The following is a 24,055-nucleotide window of genomic DNA, read 5'->3' as shown; positions in this document are numbered from 1 at the left end:
GACAAATGGAAAAGGATATGGACAATGGAATATATAGAAAAATGGAAAAATATACTTTTCCATTAATATTCAAAGTATATTGAAAGATATTTTTTATAATAGCCAATGGCTATTATGGCTGTCAGATGAATTAGTCTGGAGTTTCAAAAAAAGGTCAGAAACCAAAATTCTTACCCACTTTTCCGTAGGCCAAGGGTCTTCAAGAATAAGGATGAGTTCCTCTTGCAGATTAATAAATGGCTGAAATAAAAGGTATTAAAAAATCCTTGTGAATGTGAACAGAGAAAATACCCCCCAAGGACTGTGAGAACCAAAACAAATGCAACTTCTGGCCAAGAAGTTCCCAAGCCACAGGCTGGTATAATATGGAAAATATGTATGGAAAATATGTACAGAAAATATCACAGTATAACACCTGGTTCTTTCCCTAAGACTCCACAAGCCACTGTCAGAGAGTCAGGGCTGTGGGCAAGATACATTTCTGGTCTGATTCAATATAGTTTCATTCTTGTGAAAAATCTAGAAAAAACATTTTTCATTTCCCCACTAAAGAAAATACCCACAAGGATTTGTCTGAAGGAGTTGTTCCTGGAGTTGTGCTCCTTGAGCAGACTCAAAAACTACTTAGAAAATAGAACTGGGTCTCATTCTGGTTTGTCTTCTGAAAGTATCAGCTCTGGGTTTCACAGCAGTCTAAAGAGCAAACGTGATCCTGGGGTCAGGGGAACACAGTCACAGTGCTCATTTTCCAGTGAGTAAATGCACAGTGTCCCTACATCGTGAATCCCTGATGCTGTTTTGGCTACCCAGTCTTTAGCAGGATGCATTAGAATTCAAAAGGGAAAGGCAACAAGAATACTGGAGAAAAGTCCATGGAGGGCAGTAAAAGACAAGGATGTTTTGAACTTTCATACATGGAAGCAATCAGTGGAAAAAGTACTTTGACTGAAAAGAAATTACAAAAGTGTATTGAGGTGGCTAAGATGAGGAGATAGAGTAGAAATGCGCAAAATCACAAATGCTACAGAGAAAGTAGATAGCAAAAGCTTCGATCTCTTGCAAGGTAAAGGAGAAAAGGAAGTCAAACCTACGGCCTTGGGAACAGGGTACAAAACAAAAATATGTGGTAGGGACGTAACCTCAAGCTCCAGGAGTCCACAAGATATGAAGTGCCACAATCAGATCATTTACCAGGAAGGACTGCTTCACTTGCTCCATTGTTTATGTCCTTTCCTCAGGCACCTACAGACCACTGCAAAGGTCCATCCTGGCCAGGATGGCTGTTTAATCTTGTCTGTTCTGACATATCTATGTAGTTCACTCCCTAAACAGAATGGCTTCCTCCATATATATTTTTTCATTTCTAGTGAACAACTTTCCAGTGAGATGAAGTGACAATGAACCATTCAAATAATGGTGATCTACAAAAGTGACAGATCTAGGATCAAATAAGATATTTTTTTTTTTTACATTGTTTGAACAAGCAGTTATTTTCTGGAGCACAGTAGGAACCAGAGAGGGTGCTGCTCTATTAGCTCTAGAGTACATCTGCAATATTGTATATTTAATAGGAAACATGCTTCACAGAGTGGATCAGACCAGTACTCTACTGTCTTCTTCAGTAGCTATTCCCAGAGGCTTCACAGGAAGGTACAAGACATCCCATAACAGACCACTGGGAAATAATTTATTCATAAGAAAACCATCTCCTTAACTCATTTTGGTTAATGATGTCCTCCCTACTTTGAAGGCTGATACCTTTTCCACTTTGGACCTCTTATTATTCATATAAATTCCTAACCCTGTAGAGTGGTTGGCCTCAGTAATACTTCCTGGCAGAAAGTTCCACAGGTTAATTATGTGTTAATTATTTCCCATGTTCCCTTTAAAATACCTGCATCCAAGTCAAAGAAAATCCTCACCTCCTTTTCGTTTCAGTAGACTCAGGGGCTCTCAGGCCTTGGCAGTTGGGGGTGGCATTGACAAGGTGGTAAGGAATCCAGCTATACATGTAGTTTACATTAAATGGAGCTACTCCAGCTGCCCTTGTTTTTGATAGAGATCTGAGCACTGTAGAGATTTAAGGTTCCCCACAGTGATCCATCACAACTCTAGACACAAACAGAGCTGCATTCTGGGATGTGCAGCTCCCTGTGGAGCATTCTTCCACGCAAACAAAGAAGGCATTGTGTGCATGTCTTTGTGTGTGTGGTGGGTGGGGAAGGTGGTGAGTGGGGAGAGAGCCTCAGCACACAGACTGATACTTGCAGAAGTATTGAGTAAACTACTTCTATCCCACCTCCAAAGTAAATTGCTAAACACTTGTTTGTGTCTGACATGAACACGATGAACTGGTGCTTTGATCCGTGCCCTCGCACAGGTTCGACTTCACACCACACCTACTTTGACTCGCTGTCAATCATTCCCAGCTGTCTCTCTCACCCATCCATTGTCATCCATTTCCAATGTGTTTTTTGTGGACATGGGGCCATATACAGACACAATGGCTCAGTAAATAACCTGAGCACCAGGTCAGGAGTTGGTCCTAGTGATGCTCCCATGGCTGTCTGACAAGAGAGGCAGGTTAGGAACACACAGCTGGTGGTCTCATAGCAGCTCGCAAACAGAGGCAGGGGAGACTGGTGTCAGCCTGTGCTTCCCCCACCTCCAGCAGCCCTGCCTTCTCCCTCCTGTTGATGCCAGTGCTCCCAAAGTTATGGAGTAGGTCAGATGAGGAACCTGATCCAGCTTAAAGCTAATGTGACCTTAAAACAGTAAAATACCCAAAGACAGGCTGTGATGAAAATAGTTCCCTTGCCTCGATCACTGTGCAGGCTGCAAACACTGCTGCTGGGGTGGCAGGGGTGGGAATACACTGTTGTGAGGGCAGCAAAGGAAGGTTGGATGTCAATCTACACAGTGGTTAGATTACAGGGACTTAAAAATCATAATTTTTTCACCTCTTAGTCCTTACATTTGGGAAACTCTAAACATGCTTCTGACACAGCCAGCAGCCTTGGGTTTGCACAGCATGCTGTGCACAGATGCTGGTCTGTCAGTGAGGCCGAGCGCTCCCAACACAGGCTGTGTTGATCCCATGTGCCCTTCCCGGCACAGGGGCAGGATGTGAAGGGGAATGTGAGATCCAGCAGGAGGCCAGATAAGGGAGCCTTGCAAAGAAAATGAAAACAAGCAGCACAAGGGGGTTTAGGGACATGAAATCAGAAGTGGACGAGGTGAGGGAGAAGCAGATTTGCTTTCCAGAGTACACAAACTTTATCACAAGAGTTCTGAAACGTTGTGTGTTCACTGGGCCTCTACCTCTGGGGACAGTAGCTGCTAGGACATGGTGGGAGGTGACATTTGATAGACTGGAGCCTCTCACCCAGGTCTGAGAGACCAGACAAACACAATGGCCCCGCTAGACAGGATGGACATTTTTTGCAGACCAGAACACCAAAGCTATTATAGCTGTGCTTAATGTCACCAGCGTTTCAGTCTTATCTTAATGGATAGGAAGGCCCTATTTTTAGAATCAGTCAAGAATCTAAGAAGATCGGCTCAAACAACAGTTTCCTTCAGCATTCAGATTACATTGCTCTGACTTCAAGGAAATAGAATAAACCCAGAGACCACAGTTTCAAAACAGAAACACAAAACCAGGGATATTTTAAGATATAATTTTCACAGGTCATGGAGTGCCTGATGGATGTGCCTGAATGTGTGCTAGCAAGAGAACTGCTGGCTCCTGACCCAGTAGCCATTTCCTTCCCTATTTTCAGATGCAGAATATTTTTTCCATAGTGATACATTGAGGACAGCATAGGGACAAGGACTGTTGGCTGTGCACCTACTGGAGATTTCCTAGGTAAAGACGCAAGGACAAATTTACCCATTCAAGCTTTAAAGACAAAGTCTGAAAAACTGGCCCTTATTCTTTCCCTCTGTAAATGCTGGGTTTTCCTAGCAAGCTAAAAATTATGGCAACTAAATACTTCAGGGAGAACAGTCATTAAGAACAGTATAAGTACTTCTGCTACACCTTGGCATTAGCAGTGATTGCACTGTTTTCTTTAGAAGCTTCTGAGTGGCAGGAAAGTGGATATAAAAAAGAAGAAATAGTTAGAAATTAACATTATTACAGTCTGCTTGAATATTGTACAAATTCCATTTTAAAGCTCCTAAACTTCTTTTAAAACAACAAAAAAAGGGACTGATTTACAACCTGCTTCACAGCTGAAGGGTGGAGTCCAGTAGGATTATTTGCCTTTGGATATACTAGTAAAATAACAAACCTATATTAATCCAGTCTTGAACATAACTGCCAACATTTTGAGTGTGTCCGTCTGTTAACAGTATAGCAAAACAGTCAAAACAGACTTTATTTTTAAAAGGAATAAAAAGATGAAGGTACCACTAAGACAGAAGTCAGTTATTCATTATAATGCTTTTTGCAGCAGAGCTTCACTTCAGAAGCTGCAGAGCTGGTGGATTTCTCTGGTTTTTTGTCAGATGGCTTGACATGCAAGTCACAGATAAGCAAGTCATGTATACACACATGTAGTGTGTGTATATATATATAGATGTGTACTAAAGATTGAATTAGTAAACCTTTTTGCTTGGGGAAGAAGCATGAGATATAGACACATTTCAATGCAAAAACAAAATCATATTTTGTTCTTGTTTCATGGGCACCCTGGTAGAACAAGGTCACCAGTTATGTACCCTCTTTTGACCAGCTTACCCCAATGTCATTAGCTAATGGGCATTAAGCAGGAAAGCAAATTCCTTCAAAGCTATTGAACTGAATAAGCATGTTTGAATTGAAATATTACATAGTGGGGCACAATTGTGATTGGCCAGGAAAAGGGAGGAGAGTTACCTAATATCAGCAGCTCCCATGTTATTCTGCCCTGTAGGAAGAGATGCACTGCCAGAGCCATGTGACTGTGAGCAACAGAATGGTTCAGCAACATCTCTCTGCAAAATTCAGCTGATCAAACCATGGTGCTAACAGGCTTGCTCAAAATTGCTAACAGATTGACAATTATTCACATCACAGACACTATTACAGGGACTGAGTCGAGATGTCTCTTATGGAAACCATTACAGAGCAAACTGTTGGGCCCTATCTTCTCTGTGTAAATGAACTGAGCTTGACTGACTCAGATGAGGTTCTCCTTTTAACACAAGCAAAGAATGTGACCCTCCTGCTTTAAACCCTCCAAACATGCCAAAACTGTCACCTTTGAGGGCTGAGTGATCAAGGTTTGCTCTTTGCATCCAAAATGGTTCCTTCAGCAAGTCCTTCAAAATAGGTAAAACAAAATAAATTGAAATATTCTAACCCATAGTTAAAAGAAAATTAAATAATAAAAAAGACAGATTTACAGCAAGAGAAAGGATTGTGCTTGATTCTTAGTGTAAAATTCTTCCTCAGTGAGAAGTTTAACTTTAGTCTATTTGGCATGTAGTTGCAGACAGAATGGTGGAGACTCAGGCCTGCCCCAACACCAGTACCTAGCAGCTCATGCAAGAAACACAATAGGAGGAAAACGCCTTTCTGTGACACGCTGAGATCTTGAAGAACCATGTTGCTTATTCCCCTCGCCATCGCTAGTAGTTTGTGACTAAAGTTTAGCACCCAAAGATGACAGTAACAGCTTTTCACTGTGCAGATTACTCTGAAAATAAGTGAAGAAACCTTCCCTTCACAATGTAACTCCAAAGACAAAAAGCAGAAGTCTAAGGGCATAAGCACATGCAATTATAAAATAAAACCATTTTTTATAACAAACTGCTGACCTACACATCTGTTCCAAAAAGAACTTTTTGGACATTCCTCATTGTCCATGGCAGAATAGGCACATTTTGGGTTGAAGATGACTGCTATGACCATGCTTTTGTTTTGCTTCATTGTACAGAGAATAAGCCCTCCACCTCAATACCATTCTTCAGTTAGCTTTCTGCTGATACATCCCCATTAAATTCACGATGACACTGACACCCCAGCTAGCTATCTCAGTCAGCTTCAAAATGACAGTTCTCATTTTAATGATAAAAGTTTATAATTACATGATAATTATCTGGGACTTGGGCTTCTGCGCAGTGTCCTCACGTAAAGCAAAATGCACATGCTTCTGATTATACTGAAGCCAATGGGTCTGCTGGATCAGTGGGCCGAGGCCAAAGGTATGACGTTCAACAAGATCAATAGCCAAGTCCCGCATTCATTCACAACAACCCCGTGCAATGCTACAGGCTGGGGGCAGAGTGGCTGAAAAGCTGCCCAGTGAAAAAGGACCTGGGGGTGCTGGTTGACAGGAGGTGAACATGAGCCAGCAGTGTGCCCAGGTGGCCAAGGTGGCCAATGGCATCCTGGTTTGTATTCAGAAATAGTGTGCCCAGTGATTGTCCCCCTATACTCAGCAATGTTGAGGCCACACCTTGAGACCTCTGTTCAGTTTTGGGCCCCTCGCTACAAGAAAGACACTGAGATGCTGGAGCAAGTCTAGAGAAGGGCAACAAAACTGGGGAAGGGTCTAGAGAATAAGTCCTATGAAGAGTGTCTGAAGGAGTAGGGGTTGTCTAGTCTGGAGAAAAAGAGGCTCAGGGGAAATCTTATTGCTCTCTACAACTATCTGAAAGGAGGCTGTAGCCAGGTGGGGATCAATCTCTCCTCCCAGGCAACTAGTGACAGGATGAGAGGATATAGCCTCAAACTGCACCACGGGAGGTTCAGGTTGGACATCAGGAAGAATTCGTTCACTGAAAGGGTTGCCAAGGATTGGCACCAGGTTGCCCAGGGACGTGGTGGAGTCACCATCCCTGGAAGTGTTTGAGAAATGACTGGACATGGTGCTTAGTGCTATGGTCTAGTTGACAAGGTGGTTGATTGGTCAAAGATTGAACTTGATGATCTTGGAGGTCTTTTCAAACTAAATGATTCTGTGATTCTGTGACTCACCATCAGTATCAAAGGATCAGGATTTCAATCCATACTCTATTCCGTATCCCTGTCTGAGGAAATTACTTAGCAAGCCATTTAACAATTTATTTCTTTTGGAAGAGTTACTTATTTTCCTCTGGCTTTGTTTTCTCCTCTGACAGGGATAACACTCAGAGCTTGATAAACTATAGTTAGCAAGTTTCAAACACACTTCAAGATATAGAGATAACAGCATGCTACAGGTGCACAATGTGTTTATTCTTAACATTTCAGGCCAGTGGTCCCTGACCTAGGAGCTGCAAAGCTATAGCTTACAAAGTTGGGTTGCAAGTTCATTGGAAGTACAAATGGCAAGTTAGTGCTCACAAGTAGAAACTGTGACATGAATCCAGAAGTGGTATTGGGACTGAGGTCATGAACCTGGTAGTGAATCCAGAAGAAAGGTCCCTCCATTTTAGTAGTTCCAGAACAGCTTAAAATAGCAGGCTTTGTGCTGATAAATATGTTTCCACTCAAGGCTGCAATGCAAAGTCTCACAGACCTGCTTTTCTGTTGAGCTCTCCCTCAAGAACAACAACAGAAAGTTCTGCCTACGCCAGTGATCTACTCAATTAGATTTTACTTCAATATGTGTTAAGAGATTGGAACAAGATTTTACACAAATGTTCACCCCCCCAAAAAAGCCCTAACAGACTCAAACCTATATTTCCCATGGGTATACATCATCTGAATAATAATAATAATAATAAAAAGTCTCTGGGACATACTGTGAATATCAGTTTGGCTACCAGCTTTATTACATGGAAAACTTCCCGGCAGGTGGTTGTAATCCTTCTAGAAAAGATCAGGGCTGGATCAGCAGCGCCTTGAGAAGTTAGGTACCCATTTCTTATTGGATTTACACTGTGATAATCTAAGCACAAAACCATTGTTTCTTGGGTTACTTCATTAAAAAGCTGACATTTTAGTTCATGAAACCACATCTAATCTAAGCACTTGGCTTGCAGTCTGTTGATTTTCTGGGTTTTTCAATGGTAAAAGACAATTGTCTTCAGATTTTACAAAGCCTACTGGTTCTTCCTGGGCATTGGACTCTGTCCTAAAAGCATATTTAATTTTTCAGGAACATTATGTTCTAGAAAATGTTTTTTGTATGGCAATAAAAAAAATAAACAACTCCCCCCCAAAGGGTTTTGATTTGTCAAATATAATTTATGCCCACATAAGATTCATTCCTTAAAATAAATACTGAAACCTCAGAGAGAGCCCTTGTTTGGGTTTGCAAAGGGAAAAAGTGTCGTGTAAATGGGAGTGGCGGTTCGCTGCAGCCTGAGCCCCACTGGTACCCTCAGAGAGCAGAGCAGCAGACCGGGGTTTTTACTGGCCTCTGTTGTGTCTGTTGAACTGTTGCTCCGTCTTTAGTGAAATCTCAAGCAACAGAAATCCTCTATTAAAACCACCTGCGCGGCTTTGTCAGCCGAGCTCCGTGCTGTCAAATGACTTAGCTTCTTAAGCCAATACAAGTCATTAAGAAGAAGGTGAATTAGAGATTTAGACGTTGCCGATAGTAACTATCTCTGATCAATTGATATCTTCCTCTGATAAAGCAGCGCTCCCCGGCCGACCCCCTTCTCTGCCTCATCCATGCAGACCCCGACCACTGGATCTAATTATGGGTGAGGAACACCAGGCCCTCGTCAGCGCTGAAAGGCCATCAGTAGGCCTATCCATTAATAACTCTCCTGTGCGCTGTACATTGTAATTGTCAGACTGCAATTTACAGTAATCCTCCAATGCAAAAACTTAAATAGCTGCAGCTGATTTGAAATTCATACAACCAGTTGAAAGAGAGAAAAACAAGATGCACGGGTTAAAAGGCCAAATTGTGCAAGTGTGTGCGCTGAGTGACAGACATTTTAGTACTAGCCTGGGACTATATTTTAAAAGGTCACTGAAAACTTTTGGCTTGGGCCCTCTGACAAACAATGAACTTTCCATATATTTATTTGCCATCTCTTTGTTTTTACAGCAAGCAGAATAAATGAGTTAAATGACGTTGTGCGGGTCTGCACATTGTCAGCACAGGTTATAAGTCATTATTAAACTCCATCAAATCAGACCAAACCCAGTCTAGGCAATGAGACTAAAAGTTATTTGCATTCCTTCTGTCATAAAAAATCATATCCCCTTACCCAAGACTTTCGTTTCTTTATTAAATGCAGCCACAAGAGTATTTCAGGTCTGGCAATGTGAGCTCAGGAAAATCTACTCTGTATAACTCAGTGTAACAGCTTAGAACCGATTCCACTAAAATGTCCCAGTTGAGTGTATCTGGGCACTCAATCAAGATACACATATTACTTTTAAATAAGATTAGCCTTTATATTTTGCTGCTTAAGTTAAAACTTTTCATGTCATTCTCTCATTTTATGTAAACTCCAACATAATTCTGTTTTAGAGAATACTTCAAACAAATTAAAATCCTCAACTTGAATGTGTCTAGAAAAACTTGCCTAATAGCATAGCAAGCTGTTTGGTGACACTAAAACACTTTTAAATAAGATGAATTTTCCCTGCATTGCCCTGGCTTTGTAATTACTGCTGCTGAACAGAATACGCCTTTGGTTACAATGGCAAAAGCAGCGGCTTGTGCTCTGAAACTTATTTGACAAATAACTTACAAGTGACCTGCAACATCTGTTTAAAAAATCGTCCTTTCGTATCTGCCTCAAGTCGAGTTCAGCATTAATTATGAAATGCAAACATATCATCTGGGGCCAAGGGCAGCTTTTACACATACAGGAGGCACGGTGTGGGGAGGGGGGAGGGCTGCAGGCGCCTTCCTTATGCCAGTCAAGGGGAAAGAAAATATTTAAGTAAGACTCCATCCCAGCTACCAGCCTGTAGTGTCGTGCTAGTGAGATCCAGTGACACACAATGATGGGCCTGATCTAGTGGTGCTGAGCTCCTGAGTGCTCAGAAAGGCATGAGTCATGGTGGGACAGGACTTGGAGAGGTGTGCAGTGATGACCAGGACCCTTGGCCACCCTGGACATCAGCTGGAGCAGTGGGACCACAGCACCTCCAAGACCTGGCCACGAGCTTTACTCATCTGGAAGGTGCCAGCAATGGCTACAGAAGTGTGTAAGTCATGTCAACTCCTCCAGAGCTGCAAACACCTACTTGGCAAGCAAAGGACTCTACACTTCAAAGAACACCAGCAAAAGGTTTTCATAAAACTAATGACAATCTGGTTTACACTCACAAAATCCTATCATGATGGAGAAGATGTTCTTCAGTCTCTAAGTTTAAAGCTCTCCTCATCCCTACCTCTCAGTAGTTTACTACTGTGCTGCTTGGTGTAATATCAGCTCAGGTAGAGATTTAGCTCAAAGTACAAAAGCAGATGGAAGAGTGAAATACAGCACTTCTCTTTTCTTCATAGACAGGAGAATTTTTTTTATAAGTCTTTTTTATGTGGAAGTCAGTAAAAAATAAAAATAAGAAAATCCGACCGTATGTAATCCTGAATTACATTATTTTGGTTCTGATTTAAAAGCTATACAACAAGGTTTCATTCAAATAACATGTGCAGTACAGATATCCCTTCACATCAATAAATATAAATAGTGTAACTATTGAATATAAACTTTTAGAGAACTATTTCATTATTGCAATCAAAATAGGCTGCTTCTAAGCTATGTGGAAGCACATGTAAAATACAGTTGAACAATACAAAAAATATTGATTTCTGCAGCTTTAAAAGGTATTTGCTTGTAAGACATCAAAGGGAGATCTAAAAGTTAACTTGTGCAGGTCTCTTTTCTCTCTGTTGCTTTTTTCATTTACCTTCTTATACATGAACTTAATCAGCAACCAAGTTCAGCCACCAAGTGATAATATTTCTGTAGTTAATTGTGGCATATTGGAGTCTAGTAAGGAATATTATTAAACTGTCCTATAATTCATATTTTGTGTGAAAAACTGGGACTTGAAAAACACCTGCCCAAACAATTCATAAACACACTGCACAGCAAATACCTATGGTAATTCACTGGATTTACAACCGTCATATTATATTAAACATACAGTATCAAAATTTATCACCTATTACACAGATTCCTGTTTTAATAATATCTTGTTCTTGTACAATTGCACCTTCTCTCCCAAAGGCTCCCAAAGCACTTTAAAATCATACATACAGGAATTGCTTCACTCACTGTGGAAATACAGCTGCCTCTGGGGTGGAGTGAGGGTTAGGGGAGGAGAGGAATTGTGCACAGCCATTATAAACACTGACAGTCGAGAGAGATGGTTGGGGACGGGGAGCAGAGAAACTTATACCAAAGTCTCAGGAGCATCGTATAAAAGGCATAATCACAGTTGCAGGCAAGGGAGGTGCACAGGCAGCTGTGGCAGAACATAGCACAATTCAGAGCATTTCTGACCTAACCATCACTGGTGAGCAGTCCTGACCTCAGGCCCAGCCTGCAGCCTTCAGCTCCCACCCTCAGGCAGTGGGTCACAAAAACTGATGAACCTCCCTGTGGTGCAGCTGCTGAGGGAGTTGAGCCAAAGGCTTGAAGGCCCTCTCTCCAGTATCCACACACTGTGTTGCCCAGATTCTCCAAAGATAACCCCAGCTGTGTTTCCAAGAAAATGGGAGCCCACTGGCTAGATACCTCTGTGGTGGGCAACTAGGTGAAATTGTACAAAATTAATGCAATATTAGAAAAAATCAGGCAGATGCAGAGATTTTTGCTAGGTCATTGACTGAGTCAGAACTTGGCTGTCAAAGATTGCTTTTACCTACACCATTCAAAAATGTTTGTGTTCCTCAGTTGACTCCAATCGCAGCTTAATCTGCTTCCTCATACTTGCCATAAGTGCCAAAGTAGTCTCCTGTGCCTTCATGTCAGCCTCAAATCTCTTCAGCCTCGTCTCATCCAGGACCTTTTCAGAGCCTCTTTGATCACAGCAAGGAATCAACTTCTTAACATTAGGTTAGATTTAGCTTTACAAGGAAATCAGTCAAAAGCTTAAAACTGTCCTCTGAAAATCACCACCAATGGGCTTACTCCTGACTATTAGACTGCAACCAGGGAACCAATCTAACCTGTTTCTCTTCAGTTTGAGACATATCCTGGTGAAGACTCAGGGCAGAGATGTTTTTTCAAAGAAGCCTGAAGATCATGCCAATGTGGTGATGAGGAAATGTAGCTCCAGTTCAGGAAGTGTAAGCAATCATGACAAGATGAAAAACAGGAGAGGATTTTAAGCTGAGTGATGTCAGAAGGCCAAAACTACAGTCTTACCTCTATCAGCAAAATCAGTTTCCCACCTACAAAACACAACTCTACCATGCCTGCTGCCTATGGTGTGGCTGGTTCAGAAACTGTTCCTTTACTGTTGGCACAGTGAACAGACCACAGCTCTTCTCACCACAAACTTGCTTTGGATGCAAGGCACAGCTTTCACTACTGCAGTTAAGACACGGAGCCCTCACAGTTGAGTCACAAACTCTTCAGGATTTGTTTTAGACATCAGAGGACTAAGTTCGGGGATACTTGAAGCTTAAAGTTTGTTGGAAGTGGCAAAAGCTGCTCAGTGATTTCTGCAGTACCCAGTGGCAAAGGTCAACCTCTGCTTATTGCAAGGTTCTGCTTCAGTTGGTCTCTTCTTCCCCATCCCTTCCTCAAGTCCCACTGCCACCCTAAAATTTGATGTTGGAATATGCAAACTCTGGTTCTACCTGTTTCCACCACTGCCCAGCCCTCCCTCGCACTGCTCACCCCTTTCTGGGGAGCTGATTTATGTGCTGGATTGCCCAGGTCTGTTCCCTTTCGTCTGTATATTTGAAGTGTCTCTGAATCTTGGCATTTCTTCCAAAATATTTCCAGTCTACAACTTTCTCTATTTGTTGATAGATTTCAGGTGTTTATGCAGGTCCCCCATCACTCCTTGCTTCAACCACTGCAGTTTTTTGGATTTCCTGACACACATCCACGCACCATATCCTATACAAAAAGCAGCTGCTTTATATCTAGCATAGACTATGTACTCACGTCTAGTTTAGTTCCTACAGCCCATATGCCACAAGGCTGTGCTGCATTCATTTAGCTGCTGCATTAAGTAACCCTTCACCTTAGCTAACCTGCCAATACACCAACATTACTTTGCAAGAAAACTTCCACAGAGGTTGCTGTATGATTATTTTACAGTAATTCAGCAGTTTGCAACTTTAAGTAAAATAAGGAGTTCCCTTGCAATGTGCATGCACAAGGATGTGTGTTTGATTCAGCCCTGCAAGGTGGATGGGGAAGGTCTAACTTGCCCTTCTCCTCTGCCTTGCTGTACCTGCTGAGGAGAGTGGCATTCTTTGGGAATTCAGCCTTCCATGGCAGGCAGTGCTCAATGCTCCACACAGGAACCCTTCTGGCTCACAGATTCCACAGAAAGGCTAATTTTTTAAAGCCCAGCAAAGGTCCAGAAAAAACTGGTTCCTAAATCTTCCATAGTTCACTTTCCATCTCCACCAATGGCAATTTCAACACCATTGTTGAGGCAGTGTCCCTTGTTTAAAGCGAGTTTTTTGCTGGCACAGCCCTGCACAGCAGCCAGTTGGCCAGACAGGGAGTACAGTTGCCTATGCCATGCTTGTTTGTATAATGAGATCTCTTTTGCCTGGAGCATATCTACTATGTAAAGCTGGGAAAAAGGTGATGAGTGTTGCTGGCAGAAACATAATGCCCTGCTATTCTAGCTAGAATCACCCTGAAAGCAATAATTTCTTAACTTAAAATTGGTGCTGCAAAATGGTATTAATTGCTATAATTGTGAGAGAATAGGGCAGATCTTAAAACAGGCAGAGAAGCTGTGGATGTCCAGTCCCCAAAATTGTTGAAGGCCAGTCTGGATGGGGCTTTGAGCAACCTGTTCTAATGGAAGGTGCCCCTGACCATTGTGGGACAGGGTGGAATTAGGTGATCTTTAAGATCCCTTTCATTCCAAGCCATTCTATGACTCAGTAATCCTAACTATCAAGCTACTGAGGTTCTACTGGATTCAGAGGGTTTCATTCAGACACCTGGGTCTTGTCTAAAGTCAGGTGACTGGAGAATGAATACACAACAGCAAAAATTACTGATTTAAGTGGCTGCAGTATAAAAACATGGAAGCAGGTGCCTATGCTCAACAAGATCTGTGTTCACTGCCCCTTTTTTGCTAATGATGGTAGTTGTGAGACAGGCAATGGATACAACCATAGCACTGCTCCTCTCTCTACATTGCTGTATAAATAAGTTAAAAACTTTACCCTAAAACTGATGCCAAAGCACCATTCAACTACTTCAGTAAAACCTGCTTTTTTAAAGGAATATATAATTGAGGACTGATCTGGTGATCCTGCTGTCCCCCCGTGGAACTCAGCGCTTCAGTTAGGTAAGTCCACAACTTAGCCCCAGTTTATTGCAAATGCCGGAACAGCTGCAGAGTTCATACTCCCCTGCTTCAGTTCAAGTGGCAGTAGAGGGGATAATCCTCACTTTGGCAAAAGATGAGAGTGACTCTGCAATAACTTGTGATTCCCTGGCCATTCTGTAGCCTGATGAAATCTCCTCTTCTCCTTGGTCCATCATTTTCCCTGGAAGAACATTTCCAGCTTCAGGCTACCATATGGGATCCCACATGGGATCCATGTCATCAGCTGAGTGCCAGCCCCAGGTTGGGGAGGAATGGGCCTCTTCCTCATTCAGCTCACCTCATTTAGAAAGGATGATCTAAGGGCAGGAAAACCAAATGGTGCCCTGCAGCTACTGATGTGGCTCCACTGACAGCAAAGAAATGGTGGCAGTTAGTCCAGGTCCTGCTGTCTGCAGAGTGCACACCTAAAATAGAATCATCATAGAATCACAGAGTTATTTAGCTTGGAAAAGACCTCTAAGATCATTGAGTCCAACCATTAAAGCAGCACCACCACATCCCCAAGTGCCACATCCACATGCCTTCTGAACATTTCCAGGGATGGTGATTCCACCACTTCCCTGAGCAGCCTGTTCCAATGTCTGACTGCTTTCAGTAAAGAAATTTTTGCTAAGATCCAATCTAAGCTTCCTCTTGCACAACTCAAGGCCATTTCCTTTAGTAGTCCTGTCACTTGTTACTTAAGAGACCGACCCCCCACCTGGCTACAACCTCTTCAGGAAGTTGTAGAGAGCAATGAGGTCCTCCCTTAGCCTCCTTTTCTCCAGGCTAAACGCCCCTCAGCTGCTCCTCATAAGACTTGTGCTCCAGACCCTTTACCAGACCTGTTGCCCTTCTATGGACATGCTCCAGCACCTCAATGTCTGTCTTATAGTCAGCTGAAGCATCCTAGATGCCAATAAAAGCCCTGACGAAGACTGCCTGTGTTCCTCCCCTCTAAATTTTGCCCATGTGGCAAAAGAAAAGAATAAGCAGCTGGATATTCACTGCAGTAGGTGGGTTATCTCAGAAGTAGGCAGCTGGTCAATTTGCCACACTTTATTTAAGAGCCTGAAAGAAGCAGAACAGCAGAGGCTGCCTTTGCACATCACTGTTTCTCACCTTTTGCTTGACATCTGGAATTTACACTTACGTCTGAAGGACCTTTGTGTTAAGTTCGAATGCATACAAGCTACAGAGCCCAAGTGGATGTCTTCCCAGTGACTTCAGAGAGCTGGACAGGAACTCAAAACTACAGGAAATTTTCAAGTTAACAGAAAAAAATTACTTCCATTAAAAAATAAGCATAAGACTTCCAATAAAATATACCTAAAAAGTAATGTTGAAAAAATAGTGTAAGTCAGGTAAGTGGAGATGGTTAAGCAGCAAAGTAAATGATACTGTTTCTGTAAAACTGGGAAGGTCCTTGGTTATTTTGCTTACCAAAATGAAATAACTGTTCACATTCTAGAATAGAAAAGACCTAATGACAGCTACGAGGAAAATAAAACCTGCTTACATGTCACTACTGCCTGTGTCCACTGACATGGAGATTTCCTCTAAGGAATAGATCCTGCACCTAGACTCTGGCAGCAGCATTAAGGAAAGCCCAGACAAGCACCAAACCTGCTCCTCTATTTCTGGACCTGAAGTTATGATTAACTTTGTTACCACCTCTTTTCAGGGCAAGCATATTCAAAAACTTTTTCCCTTTATTTTTCAAACTCCTTTTTCTGTATAGTTTTACTTAAGAAGAATAGCAGCTAACCAAACCCATCTTCATTCTATTGAGGCAATTATGGAACACATTCTTGTAATAAGGAGATGAGAAACCACTACCTGTAGACTCTTCCTCAGATAGACAGTTCCTATAGGGTGAACACTGAGGTTTGTCAGAAGAATTAAAGGCAGCTATCCTGAAAATTTGTATCTTGATGTTATAGCCTTACTAAAGTTTATTATTCCTCTTTTCAAGTCAAGACTCACATTTCCTTGAGGGTCAGGAAGAACTCAAGTCATTGCTACATTTCTTAATTAAAAAAAAAAAAAAAGGATATTTTACACTATACAGTTTCAACACCATTACTATTAAGCTGTACTCAAAACCTACAGTAAGGAGGTGATGCTCCCACACTGGCAAAAAATGGGGTCACCTGCCTTTGAAGCAGAACCTTTACTGATTTGACACTTTGACTTTCTGGAGAACTCTGTCTGCTTCACAGTACTACCCAGCAAGGGATAGAGCACTTCCTTGCACTCGAATTGAGATGGCCACCTCTTACCTCATTTTGCCACAATGAACAGGATATAATGGCATCGTCAACTAATTTTCATTATTATTTTCGGACCTATTTGCCTGCAGAAAATTTGGGGAAAGAAAGTTTTCTGATCTGACCCACTTGACAGAACTGGGGGGATGGGGACTGTGTTGTCATCCCCTGCTATGGCTTACTAGCCTATATGCTGGAGCCTAAAGGGCCTTACCTTAAAGGACCCTCCTCTAAGTCCCAGACAAAGGTATCACTGTGCCCACCAGCAGCTCAGCAGGCTTTTCTCTATAACCTAAGACAAAATGTGTAGTAACAGTTAACCACTGCACATGTTGAGCTACTGACTGCTGCACTGTGAAGTTTTCAGAAAGGAAAACTCCTTATCTTTGTCTGGCAGGTCTGCCTTGTCTCCACAGATACATGACACTGGTGTGCCAGTCAGAACACTCTAAAAACACCCTTTCAATATCCAGGGTAAATGAAATATTAATGGAAAACAAATAGAAAAATAATTAAAATCAATGTAATTAATGCTGAGACTATTAGCTAATATGAACATGTTATTCTTAAAACATGTGCCAATTGTGCAAACCTGTGTTACTGAACCCTTGTGCTCTGGGGCCTCCCAGCTCCCACAGACATTTTGCAGGTATAATGGTCAACACAGAGATCAAATCATACCACATACACCATCATTTTTAACCTGAGTGTCCCTTAAGAGTCTTCACATAGCTATGAAGACAGTTCATCCATCAGAGAAAGGAGACAAGCAGACTTGTCTTTAAGCAAGGTCAAGAAATACTGTTTTCACAAATGTCTTCACAATTTTTTTTTTATTTAGACTGAAAAGCAATTTTTTTGTAAACTCTAGAAGATTTATGGAGAGATTAAGAGGAATTAAAAATAAAAGCAAAACGACAATACAAGGTGAACAGACCATAACTTTATTGGAGATATACTCAGCTACAATTATTACAAAAAACTATTAAAGGTAATTGTGATCCATAAGGTGCAGATTGCAAACTTCTGCAGCATGATTACAGTATGAATGAATTACATTTTATGTCCCTTAAAGACAGCTGCAGCATGTGATGGTAAATATTTTATTGTCCATCAAATTATATTTGTTATTCATTCTACTTGATTTTAACCATCTTTTCAGTCAAACTATTTACAATAAAAATGCCTGCAATTTCCAATTATTGTTCACAAACATTTTTCTCTCCAACTTGCTGCTGCAGTAAATTCTGAGTGCATCTACAAAGCAATTAAAGTAGTCTGTGGTTGCCATTCAAATAAAAGAGGGAAAAAACCCAAGGACTTTATTGGATAAAATTTATTTTTAAGAAATGTAGTTAGCTTTGACAGAAATTAATTTTAACTGCTAGTGGAGTATACTACAATGACCTCTAGATATTTGCTAACATAATTCAGATTTACAGTTGATATTTAGATTACATTTCATGGTCATGAACTGTAGTGTTTTAAGTTTAAAACCTAATATGAAAATAAAGAAATTAACTTCTTGAAAATTTGAGCAATTGGAAAAGGATCAATGTCAGTAATTCAGTACCAAAAATCAAAATGCTTCTTGCTTCTCTCATGTAATAAATACAGAGATTTCCACGAGAATGTTTTCATGAAGAACCCATCCAAAACATACAAACCCAGAATATTGTCAGGCAGAGGCAAGTGCAGTATCACAGCAGACCACGATGCCATTTGTCATTTGTGCTGCTGTGACTAGGATACAAAGATTTCACTTTCTAAACAGATAAATGCATAGAGTATGTAGCATATGTTATGTCATATGCAGTAAGAAAAAAACACATTTTCCAGTTGACGGTTCTGTATTGGCTTACAAGGAGGAAAACCCAAACTCTGCAACATACATACAAGCACAAGATTTTCATGTGTGTAAAAGAACGCAGTTCCATTGATTAAAATGATACCACATCAATTTGCACCAGCTGAGGATCCAGTGCCTCACCGCTGGGCCACTATTATATTCCTCCCCAGCACCAAAACTAGTTCTTGTCCAAGTTCTGTACTCAGCAGTCACAACATACTATTGTGTAATCAGACTTAAAAATAGTAGGCTTTTTTTCTGTATGGACTTTAGCAGCATCAAGCTGAACAAACACTTCAGAAGTCACTACTGAGCACTCAGTATTCAGACTGAGCACAGATTTAGTTGAGGTTGACCAAGTTACTAGGGGCTGTCTTTTCCCAAAAACTACATTATATGTGTAATATGTTGGTTTGTTCAGAGATAATTACTGGAGTGTCAGTCAGAGGTCATTCTAATTTTAATTACTTCACGTAACAGTAAAATGATGCAGTAGAAAAATAATAGCTTTAAAATACAATCAAGAGTTGTTACACATCTTTGTTGTATTTTTCCACATACAGTAAAAATGCCACAGACGTTACAAAATGACCTATTTAAGTTGTGCAAGTAAATGACACATTGCAGGCATTAAAACTATCTTTTTCAAATTCAGTAAATCAGAACAGCAGCAAGGCCAAACCACATTTTTCCTCTCTGTTAAGCATTTTTTCCTTGAAATGAGGTAAAGCATGGTACCAAGTGCAATGCTTATTTGTGCTACATGAACAGAACAGCGCAAAAAAAAAGCCATAAAAATAAAAACGCAGCATAGTTAGGAGGACTGTTTAAAGTACAGTATAACAGGACTTAGATTAAAAAAACCAAGGTTCATGCCAATTAACCCCCACACTATATATGATGAGCCTGTGTGGTTGCTTTTGAAGATGGGCTGCAACAGTCCACTTACACTTGTGCTTATAGCATGTCAAGTGACTTCTATCCCAACCTTCAAATGATCAGATTTAGGTCTTTAATAGCATACACTGTCCAGTATCAAAATCATATCAACTGTAGGGTAAAACATACAGATGCATAACATGGAAACTAATGTGGATTTTCTGTCTCAAAAGGATAAAAAAATATTTCAATGAGGTCACACTGGAAAAAATTGTGGCATTTAAAACGCATTTAAAAACGCATCAGCAGCAGAAACTATAGTCAGCCACTACACATTTCAGATTTCCAATTCATAGGCTTTATCTAGTAACAAAGTGATCATTAAACTATTCTGAAACACAGAGTAAGTTCAGTTAATTTTCTTTGCATCCAAGCACTCTGTAAGCACTTTACTGCTAACAACTACCTGAAACCCCTGAGAATCTACAACCTTGTAACAATCAGTAAGAAACTTTAGGTGTTCAAAGATTAACCTAAATTTTAGTTTTTCATAATGCAATTAAAACTACTTAAGACTTTCTAGATGGTCTGATTTAATCTAGTGACTGATGTCTGGCCAGAAACACAGCATCGTTAACATCACTAATCACGTATTTTCTATAAGAAACTTCAGTCCTACCAGAAAGAGAGAGCTATAGCTTAAATCAGTGACTTCTTTTAAAAAAAATTTTTAAACAGCTAACATAAAGCAATTTGCATTTGAAAATTTAGAATGCGTGTTTTTATTGTTCCATATCATTTACACTTGCAGGTCTTATACCCTTGTTATATTTTTATGACTGAAGTACCAAACAAATGCTAGAATTTTTTATAAGCTACTATTTTAGTTATTGGTCTGACTACTATAACAAGCCGCTTTCAAATACAAGAATGGTCCTTGTCACAGAATGAAAAATTACTGAGATAGAAAATATAAGAACTTTTGAAAACTGTATTTCAGAAAAGTTTAATGTCTGCCCCTTGTCACTAAGGCATTTATTTTATTTCTTTGTTAAGAAAGCAAGAGCTGACAGTTTTTGTTTTGTTTTAGTGTGCATTTGTGAGGAAAGGAATATGGTTTAAAAGCAGGAAATACAGTATTTATTTGTAATTTAATACATAAGACACAGCATCAAGTTCAAACTATTGTGCTGGAAAACGTTAAAACACCTTGCTCTGCTTTCTCAAACTTCAAGCATAATTAACAGGGCAAAATTGCAGCAAACCTCTACTGATACTGGTGGGAATAAGAGACCCACAGCTTTTTAAAAGGTAAATTAAGAGGTATTATAGTTACAGTGCAAAAAATTAAAATTTCAAGCATAATATATAAACATAGCACCAAAACAGAAAAAAAACAATGCATGCAAAAACAAAAAGGAAAAAGAAAAGAAAAAAAGAACTGAGGTATTTAAGTGAAGAGTGCCTACGAAAATCTAATTAAAGAAGTATAGGCAAAGCCTAAAAAATAAAAGTATGATTTCCCCCCCCGTACTCCTGGTAGACCAAAACACCAATGAGCTAGTTTCTCTAAATTAAGGACCTAAATCACAGATGTATCAAAAGTACGGCAGTTATATCTCAAACATCAACTTTCATGTTATTTAACAGCACAGCTTTGGTAGATGAAATATGCATGCAACTCTGAAAAGTACAGTAAGAAATTTACGTGGAAATATCTCTAAGTGTAAAGGTGCTCTGTTTGTTAAATACGTAACCAATTGACTATAAAATCTGCAGCATATCTTAGGTGTGATATGTCTAAGGTTATTTTGTTAGAGTGACAGTTTGCACTGTGCAATTATTTGTTGCTGTTTCCAGTATTGGAACTATCTAGCTTGCAGGTTTGTGTAAAACTGGAATTTTAGCCAAAGACCATATTTTGTTTATGGTATAAAAAAAACTGTAGACTAACCACCTCCTCAGAATTGTTAAAAATAACCTAATTACATATATATGAATATAATTTCTATTATAATCCTGTAATAAGTCACAGCTATAGTAATGAGTTGTACTGTAAATATAGAGCTGTATCATTGTAAAATGCATAACAAAATGAAGGGAATGTAAAACAGTTTGTTCCAAAAGAGATCAGAAAATAAAGATTATTAATGAGGGTTTATTTATTTTTAAGGCAAGAACCTTTTTTTATGCAAGACTGTCTGGCATAAGGAAACTGAAGTTTCACTCTATCAGTATGCCAGCCATTTCAGTTAAAATCTGTCCCTAACAAATAAGTGCAATAATGATTGGGAATGCCATCTTAATGTAAAAAGATGACATGTAGAGAAAAAAAAAAAAGGAAAATAAAAAGGAGAATACTGGCACACTTAATCTTTCTTATACCCAATCATCCAGTACAGTTTATCAACTGCTTTATGACTGGCACTAGTGCACAGATTGAAGAATTTCAAGATTACTATATATAAATCTAGCAACTGCATTAGGCATAAGCTCCCTCGCCTTCTAACACTAAGCAAAGCTGTACTGACAATAAAAGTAAACCAAAAAGACCTGACAACAATTATTCTGAACACTTGCTAAATGTCATCATTAAAGCACTCTCGTGATTAAACAAAGCAGAAGTGAGGAAAGAAGACAAGATTGTGTTTGCGCAAAAAACTATAACTACAATTAGTTCCAAAATTTTATACATGTTAAATGTTTTGTTATCTATTCTGTTATCAAACTTTAAATTCTGTCTTCCAATTTGTTCCTCTCAACACCAACATTTTTTTTTAAGTTTGCTTTAATTGTATGTGATTTTTTCCCCCCCATTTCATTTAGTTTTAAGAGGAGTCTCAGCTGTTTGGGACCTGAGGTTGATTTGCTTTGAGGCTTCGTAGTGCTCTTCTTGCAGCTGCAGATTTGGCAATCCTGTAGCTTCTGCCAACACCTTTAAACTTTCCCTTTCCTACAACTTCCACTGTAACTCTGACCTTTCCATCGTAAGTTCTTTCTGCAGGACTGCAAAAATATACACAAGAATTACTTACTGCCTAAGGCAAGTTAATGTGAAATAAGAGACCTACGTTCTCTTTTCTACAGAAGTTAAAGCAGTAAAGTTAAACAGAAATCACTACATTTCTCAAAAAGCTATGCAAGGAAAAAAAACCAAACAGTGGACACAATTATCATGTTAGATACTTAGTGCAAAAGAAATTACAAGTACTTATTTGAAATTTAAAAATTCCTAGCAGCTTATGAAGCACAGCTTAGAAATATCTTCTGTCAGTGTGTACCAAAGAAAGTATATTCTTACCTAAATTTGGCTGTCTCCGGCTCCATCTCCAGCAATTCTCGCACCGGGGAACGGGGCACATTAGCAGAAAATTTTTCTATTTAGAAAAAAAAGTGGAAAAAAATTAGCTCTGTTCTTTTCGTAGCAGATGGCACTTAGGAATTAATATTTTTTTGAAAGCTGGTAATACCTATTAATGGCCTCATCATTGGATAGTACACTTGCCAAACCATTTCCAAAGACATTCCACTATCCATATAAATGGCACCAGCAAGGGACTCAAATATATCCCCCATGGCCTTTGGTACTTCAATGTCTTCCTCTTTTTCTTCATCTTCTTCTGATCTTCTGAGCTGTTTGCAATTAAAAAAAGACAAGGGTGGGAAGGGAGAGAGAAGGAGAGGGGAAAAGAGAGAAACGGTTGTTTTACTTACAGTAAAACAAAGATCTTCAGAAATATATATCCTGTGCTGCTTCCTTTGTTTTTGACTGACAACTTTCCACTACAAAATTGGTTTTTTATTCCCCAATGAAACCAGGGTGCTAGATGTATCATTTTTCAAATGGGAAAAAAAAAAAAATAATTCCCAAACAGCATTGTGTACAGAGGACTTCAAGAATAATTCTGTAGGATTTCACCATGGGTCTGTTTTTTCCAATAAGAAACAGATTCAGCTCCATCAGTTAATATTAGAAATCGACTCCTAACAAAGGAGGAGTTCACACATTATACATCTCCAAAAAAAGACTTTTAAAATCTGTGAGTCCAATCTCTGGATGAAAGCCGCATGTACCTTTCCTTACCTTATTTACCCCTGAAGACAAGCATGAAACAGGCACCAGTAAAATAAGCCATTAATAACTGAAAACCAGCAACACCAGACTGAGCTAACAGGTACACTTAGCTATTTAAATGTAGCAGACAGGGTTTTCTTCTATGCTACCAATTTAAGACAACAGTCTATTCTCATTAGCAAAACTAAACATTCAGTGTATGTCTTAAAGGTCCTGAGCTAACCTAATCCTTTACTAAAATACCTCAAAACTATGTAATATACATTCACCTAACTACAAACAAAGTAACCTGAAAACAAAATTTTTGTTATGCTCCTCTGCCTGAAGAGAAGTAAGTTTCTGTCAGTCCTCTCCCCCAGCAGCTACCCTGTCACTCCATTTGGTCACTATTTCGGGTTTAAAATCTGATTTAGTCCTCTTAAGAGAGACCATAATGCTTCATAAACATATTCCACCCAGTATTTCTACCTAAAATAAATCAAGCAAGTAGTCAGACCTGATGCATACAACAGTGCAAATGGGAATTTTGATGGTAAAAAATAAATTCAACTGTTTTGAATAGTGTATTTCAT

The 24,055-nt window shown here is 39.8% G+C and overlaps 1 protein-coding gene across 4 annotated transcripts in view; it reads right to left on the bottom strand.

Moving 5' to 3' along the window:
- DICER1 (dicer 1, ribonuclease III) overlaps positions 1–24,055 on the bottom strand; it is an 81,017-nt gene that overhangs the window by 301 nt on the left and 56,661 nt on the right. For 3 of the 4 annotated variants that reach the window (XM_027638266.1, XM_027638264.1, XM_027638265.1), the window contains 3 exons: positions 22,879–23,041; positions 22,710–22,785; positions 17,604–22,414 (listed from right to left, as the gene is read on the bottom strand). In XM_027638266.1, coding sequence (XP_027494067.1) covers positions 22,249–22,414; positions 22,710–22,785; positions 22,879–23,041 — 405 coding nt within the window. In that variant the 3' untranslated portion in view covers positions 17,604–22,248. Of the gene's footprint in view, positions 1–174; positions 241–17,603; positions 22,415–22,709; positions 22,786–22,878; positions 23,042–24,055 lie in introns of those variants that run through there. The other variant, XM_027638267.1, reaches the window with a different exon arrangement.

The sequence above is a fragment of the Corapipo altera genome, unplaced genomic scaffold (assembly GCF_003945725.1).
Source record: "Corapipo altera isolate COAL_440 unplaced genomic scaffold, ASM394572v1 23, whole genome shotgun sequence".
Taxonomy (NCBI): domain Eukaryota; kingdom Metazoa; phylum Chordata; class Aves; order Passeriformes; family Pipridae; genus Corapipo; species Corapipo altera.
Note: the sequence above shows the minus strand (reverse complement) of the source record. Positions and strands in the feature narration are given on the sequence as shown.